Consider the following 7309-nt stretch of genomic DNA (forward strand, 5'->3'; position numbering starts at 1 on the left):
CAAGTAAAAAAAGACGATATCAGAGGAACGGGACTGCTCACACAGAGGCCATTGGTTCAAAGGGGGGTCATTGTAAAAACAGTAAGATCCTGCTGGCCTGCAGTTGGTAGCAAAGGTTCCATGCTGCTGAGTAACGCTGAGGGTCACTACGGTCAACAACAGAGCTGTGTGGAACAAAGTGGCAAACTGTCATAGAATGGGATTAAAACAGAGCTTTACCATCCCTCCATGTGCATGCCAACTTCTGATTGAGAGCCATGTGTGTACCCTCGACCGATCCTGATATGTGATCCGTCAGCCTCGAGGTGCAGGGACAGACAGAAGGACCTCTGGGGACTCGCGTGTTTGCCTCTGTGCATGTACGATTTGCATTTGCTGTGGCTGCTGCTAGGCCGAACAAGAGACACAGTTTAATAACAATGACTGTGTGAGGACAAAAAGACATAACCTGAGAAAGGGTCAGGACTGATATAATCTTGAATCCTAAAAACACACAGACATCGGACAAGAACAGTTCATTTTCTCTCTCTAATCTCCAGAGCGCGACATGACACACTCGTCAGTAGAGATTGGGAGCAACTGTTCTTTCTAAATTTGTAAACACACATCTATGGCCTGTATGAGTATGTGTGTCCAGAGAGTACGGAACTTATTAGATTCTGACTTTTCTACACAACAGAGACTATGCTGAGACACTGTGCTGTCAGCCAGGATTAAATACTTGACCTTTTCTTGCATGCAACACAGGGTACAAGCATAAATATCTTCAAAAAGACTGCACAGCAAGCAAAGCGCAAGGTATGAGCAAACTACTGTAATATCGCTGAAAACTCCAGACCTTTTCTGTGTAGCAAAAAGCGTTTGCCCAAATATTAAATTGAAAGCAATTGTGCAAACATGTAGTAAGCAACCCCTGAATCAAGCACCCATTCTAGGCATCATTAGCTTGTAAATCAGCAGAATGAAAAAACCCTCAAATCCCATAGCCGCAGGTCAGAGCTGCCGACCAGAGGTTAAAATACATCAACAATTCAATTTCAAAGACACACAGTCATTGATCACATGGAGGTTTTAATCAATGGACACATGCACAGGGCTGCCTCAGAGGAAGTGGTTTCCAGCTGCTATTCCACTGCTCAAAGAACGCAACCAGCCTCCCTCGCATAAAATGAAGTGGCTCCTCAGTGAAGGACACAGACAAATGTTCACCATAGTAACACCAGGAATGGCATAATGTTGTAAATCCATCAGAGCACAAAACAGCTACTGAAGGTGGCGGAAACCACACACTCATGGGGGGCAATTTCAACACATGAACCTAAAGCAAGAGCGTCCAAGCAGATTACATACTGGTAGTACAATGTTTGCCCTCAAAAAGTAAAAAAGGCCATGTTGTGCATTTACAAACACTTCTTAAACACAAACTGGCACTTTTCTCTTTCTCTAAGCGCACCATAATTCACCCACAATGTAAACGCCATTGTTTTCTAAGAAGGAACCCCTCCTCCACTCTGAAGCAGTTAGGATTGAGATAGGGTTTACATTATTGAGTAAAAGGGGAAAAGACAGTTGAGTTTGTTAGAAACACCTCAAGATGTGAGTTGAGTTGATGCGGCCAAATTTAATTTTAACGAGTTTGAGAAATTGAAGATTACTAACATCATATTCGACCAGGGAACGAGAAGGATCACATTGGAACAAATACTAAATGACAAACTTGAAATGTATGTACTAAAATGGCACAGATCACACATTCCCAACATCAGTAACCATAGTTTTTCGAAATGGACATCAAGGGCAGTTTCTCCACAGCTTTTTCCACTGATATGGAGCTTTCCTCAGTTTCCCAAACAATGCCATGGTGAGACAAAACCGATCATCTCTCAGTGATCAAGGTCAATGGAGTAAGTAATGGGAATCAGTGCCAGGGAACAACTAGGTGGTGAAGATGAGTTGAGCCTTTCATGACCCCTGATGGATTTACTGAGGTCAAGGCAGAGCAAGTCGCTGTCTGTGCTCGTTTTCACCTTGTTTTGTGGCCACTTCAATAGCAATGCTGCATTGGGTCCCTGTGACGCAGCGATCAGATCAATACTGGGTCTGGAAGGCAGCAGCAAGAGGACTGAGCAGTGTAATTCAGGCAGTGTTCTGTTCAGCAAATAATTCATCCCAATGAAAAATAATTCAAATTTTGTGAAATAGCATGGATAAAGAAATTTAGATTTCTTCTTGACTTTTTAATGGATATAAATAATCGTCAATGACTAAAACAGTATGTGAGGATACATAAAGGTCAGTAGGACAGTGACAATCTGTGAAGCAGATTGAAGGGTGCCCGAGGTCTTACTAATCCAACCACAGAACACAGACAGAAAAGATTAGTTCTGCATTTACTCTCCTTGTCATGAGCTATGTACAGTATGTAGCATGCAAGCTCAGCCAATCAGTCTCAGAAAATCCTTTAGGGATAGTAAAGTTGAGTAAAAAAAGACTCAGGAGAGAAGGACAAAAGTCAACAGTAGTTTAAGGAGAAACAAGAAAGTTCTTGAAATGAACTAAAGTAAAGGTTGACAAAAAACACAATGGCCTATTTCTCTGTCTTTACTAGTTTTCTGTATAACATAGGAGTGTTATGCGCTTGCACATACACACACGTCCTCAGTACCAGTCCATTAATTATAAGAAACCTAGTTCTGCCACGCACTACACACTCGTCTCTCGTGTGCCTCTGGCCCAGGGTTGACTTTGTCGTCTCTGTATTTACCACATTGTGGTGCAGAGGTTGCCTGCCGCCAAGATTAAATCAAAAGGACACAGGGCAGAGGGATGAACTCTGAGGAACGGGCACATGCATGCATGCTCGACCTCTCCTGATGAACAGCAGCGAAAGTTCAAAATCAAAAGCCAGTCTGTTTATCCTAACCATATCACTGCCAAGAATATCTGGCACCAATTTTCAAAAGGACGGACATAAATGGCTCTACTGAATGTCAGTATCAAAAGTTCCCCAATTTTGTTTCAGGATATACCCATTTGTGCGTCAATTTTCACTTTTTGCTTCCTTATAATAATCACCAAACATGCTAAATATGGTTAATATAGTCAACTACTGTCATTAATTTTACATGCTTCCAATGATTTACAAAAATGAGTAGCTTAACATGTCCATTAACCACACTGCTAGACCCCCCAACCACCCGTTTTTGGAAAAAAAAAAAAATACCATGGAAACGTGTGATATGGTCCCAAATATTTTTTTGTGAATCCTTTTATTACCGGAACGAACCGAAAAATCAGTGAGGTTGCAGATGTAATGCTTCTTCAGGGTTCTTGCCAGCGTTGTTGAGCGTAGGGGCCTCCGACGTAGTAATTTTGCTCCCCTACGGAGAAATGGCGCCCCTTGCAGTTGTTTTTCAGCAACGTAGGGGGGAGTTTCTGTTGTTTTTTCCTTTTTTCATCGGTACCGTCATGATTGTTGCTCACTTGGACACAAAAGGGACGTCCAGGCGTGCACGGGTTGTTTAAACTCTCTTTTTAATTTGAATAACCGAGAAACACATCAGCCGCACCATCTATTTAATACATGCAATCTGCCTGTGTTCCAAAAGTACTGCATTTGCAAATTTGAAAGCGCGTCTTGGAATCAGTCCTTTGATATATAAAAATATATATATATACCAAGAATGAATAACTCTAACTACATTCATCATCACCTTCACCAATTCAACAAATAACATTTAGCTTTAAAGTAAGGCTAGAACAGAGTTTATAAAACAAAACCAACTTTAGATTTACTTCACTATATTTAGCCCTCAGAGACTTCGAGATTTAAAAATGTTCTGCCACGCTATCCCCTTATGCTGTGAAAAATTCCTGGTGAGAACCCTGTTCTCCCATAATGTGCACCAAATAAACTGATCACCAGTTAAACTAATACACACACAGCTAAGCCTGTCTTTGTACCAGTGCCTTTTTGGATTTGACAGGAGAGAATAACCTGAACCGCTTGTTCATTACAACACATTAAAAACACAAGCGCTGCATTAATTTTCAGTCACAGGATAACTTCATTATTATTTCAAACCATAAAACGTGACAAATAGCAGGTAAAACATGCATGTGAGGCATTTCTGTGTCATGTTGGGGCCTGATTTCAGAACCTGAATTCTGGTTTTTCCGTCTATTTTACACAATCACAGAGGCCATAATCCATCCTTCCATAGCAGTGTTCATTTTGCAAGAATTTGTAATTTCTCTTTTTCGTGGATTACACTGTGAGCATTCACCTTGGTTTTTTACTGTGGTTGATTTTACTGCACTTACATCAACACAGTGGGGGCACAAAGTCATGGCAGGGAGGGCCGTGAGGGGTAACAGTTGTAAAAATCTCTTTGCATTCAAAGAATTTCATTATTACAGTTTTAAAATGTGTGATTGTACATTTTATGTTATTATAATGAATTTTGAAGAACAACAATCCCATTATTATTTTACCCATTTTGTTGAAATTTTGTTGCGATTGAGGGGGGGGGGGACCGCTTAATTAACATATCCAGTGTCGCTATCACCTGCAGTTTTCACCTGGTTCACAGTGTGACACAGCTCTAGTCTTAACATTACTGTTGCGTTTTAAACAGCAGCACGTTTTAGATCGAGATGTTTGAGATGGAGCAGCAGGCTTCGGTGGAGAAGTTTATTTGTGCTGTTGAACGTAACTTCTGTGGAACAATCATTAAATAACATGTTATTGATCTGATTCAGCGACTTTATTAGTCAGCGATCCTTCTCTTCTCATTCATTCTCTACCACGCTCAACCACAGCTAACAAAACAAAAAGTTTTCATCCAAGTTATAGTACACCTGGAGATTCAAGTTCTCTAATTTGGCAAGTTATAGTCGACAAAATTAACACCGATACCAGACATTTGCATTCCTCTGATTTAATTCAGGCATTCTCCATGAGCAAACATTAAGATAACAAAATTATCCCCCCCACATAATTTACATGAGGTACTATTCTAGCATTGTGTATAGCTGTTGATTCAGCGCTCATGTTGGCTTACCTAGATAGAGAGAAGCATTTTCTTTCTTCACATTGTCATCCAGGTAGGTGGGCCCCAGGGTATAGATCGGAGTGGACCCCATACCAATAAGTATCTGGGCGCAGATGAACAATGCCACGTACAGGTTGTGCTCGTTGCCCTCCTGGTCATGAGGACAAGACGCTACATCCAGCAGCTCCCGCCCGCTGCCATTACTGCTCTGACAAAGGCCTTCATGGCCCGCTGACGAGTTCATCTCTTGGATCTGGTAAGGCGGTGAGATGAAGTGTGGCAAGGAAAACAACGCTGCACCTACAGCGATGAAAACGCCACCGACCGCCAGCCATCGCGGCCTCTGACCTCGGCCGCCGAAGTACGAGATGAAGACAACCACCAGCAAGCTGCCGATGTCAAAGCAGCTGACCAGGAGGCCGGACTCGGAGCTACGCAGGCTGTAGCGCTTTTCAATAGTGGTGATGACGCTGCTCAAGTACCCTGAAACCATCAGCGACTGGATAAATGTCAGGTAGCACATGCAGAACAGAAAGCAGCGGGAGTCGCTCAGGATGATGCGCACGTACTTCCTAACTGGGATGTGAATAAGGCGTGTGAGGGAGAAGCCCAGTTTTTTGCCTCCGGGGCCGGTGAGCCTGTGATCTACACGCAGAGAGCTGCTGAGGCCAACCACGCTGGAGACAGATGGAGAAAAGTCGGTCCTGGAGGAGGGGGACTCTGCCTGGCTGGAGTCTGGGGTTTTGCACTGGAGTTCTTGTCGCTCCTCCACAGCCACGTAGGTGAGCGTTACGTTTCCTAATCGTTGCTCCACCGCTGCTGCCTTGCCATCCTGACAGGGTCCGCTCAGTATAGGTAAACTTTTGGACTTGAAGCAGTTCTCTGAGTCCATATATTGGTCCTGGAGCTCACAGATCTCCAACGACAGATCGCTCCTGGTTTCTTCATTGTCTGAGGGAGTCATGGTGCGGCTTCGGTGCTGCTGATGGGTTAGTCAGAAACTAGTGCAACATGAGGACACAGTGGAGCTGCTGCAGGGCTGCGTGCCGGGGAGAAAACGGCCCTGCCAAAGAGATTGAGGCAGACGGGTCGCCCTTTAGTTATGTGCATGTTTTATCGCAGATCTCGACTTCCAGCAGCTCAGCTCTGTCACAACAAACAAAAGCGAGCGCCCCTAATGTGCTTACACGCCACCACACACCTAGGATAGTGAGTACAGAATAACATCACCTCCTTTAGGTCAACACTAGATATTAACCATAGTGAGGGGGGAGTTGGACTTCTATCTGGAAATAACAATAAATGTAATCTCTGTGGATCCAATGTTTGGAAATGATCTTTGTTAGAAAGCCACTTTCCTGAGAGGCTTTTGTTGCTTTCTTTGTTCCTTTGTCGGTAGCATCCTATAAGAAAATGACACAAAGACAAAAAAAAAAAAATCCTTATTAATTTATATAGTCAGATGTCATTACAAAAGGACTTTAAACAATAAACCAAATCCAGATTACTCCTGTCAATCTGGTGGAGCCCAAAGGTCTCAACTGGGGCTATGCTGGTGTAAGGTTTAATTAATGGTTAAAAATATATATATATGTATAACAGAAAAACAATTTATTTCTTAAAAATCAAAAATAAACCTCGCAAACGAACACAATCAATCACAGACACCCATGGCTGCACAAAACCCACATTTTCTTTGTCAAAATCAGAAATATTATCCCCGAGAACAAAAGACCACGCTGTCCATAAACGCCTCAGACGCGACTTTGGAAAGAAAGCAAAGCCAAATCTAACTCGACACACCGCTGGAATAAAGCGACGTGAAACGGATTTTTGACTGAAATGAGAGCGACATGTAAATAAATGTAACTTCTAACAGGAGAGTGGATGTAATACTCACACAGGGCTGATGGAGGTAGCCTGTTGTTGTCTGCCGAGCAGCCACACACTGAATGACTCTGAGCTCTGATTGATGCCCATGGCTGTTGGTAAGAGGACGCCTTCAGGAGCCACCGGAAATTTGAAACACCCGGTTTCAATGCATCGAAACACCAGAAGAAGAATTATAATGAGCGTCTAATTTTGTCTAATTAGACAAAAAATATATAAATTTGGATTTGAAGTAAGTACGCAGTAAGTAAGTAAGTTTGTAAGAACAGTTTATATTATTACAAATGGCAAATGTTTGGAGGCTTTTGAACGGGTGATGAATTATCAATACTTTATTTATGATTGTAGTCCAACCTTCATATAAC

The 7309-nt window shown here is 42.5% G+C and overlaps 1 protein-coding gene across 1 annotated transcript in view; it reads right to left on the reverse strand.

Moving 5' to 3' along the window:
* slco5a1 (solute carrier organic anion transporter family member 5A1) overlaps positions 1-7052 on the reverse strand; it is a 40488-nt gene extending 33436 nt beyond the window's left edge. Inside the window, exons 1-2 of the mRNA XM_028434260.1 lie at positions 6955-7052; positions 5064-6457 (exon numbers count right to left, since the gene is read on the reverse strand). Coding sequence (XP_028290061.1) covers positions 5064-6018 — 955 coding nt within the window. The 5' untranslated portion in view covers positions 6019-6457; positions 6955-7052. The remainder of the gene's footprint in view (positions 1-5063; positions 6458-6954) is intronic.
* Positions 7053-7309: the final 257 nt, after the last annotated feature.

This window comes from Gouania willdenowi, chromosome 20 (genome assembly GCF_900634775.1).
Source record: "Gouania willdenowi chromosome 20, fGouWil2.1, whole genome shotgun sequence".
Taxonomy (NCBI): Eukaryota; Metazoa; Chordata; class Actinopteri; order Blenniiformes; family Gobiesocidae; genus Gouania; species Gouania willdenowi.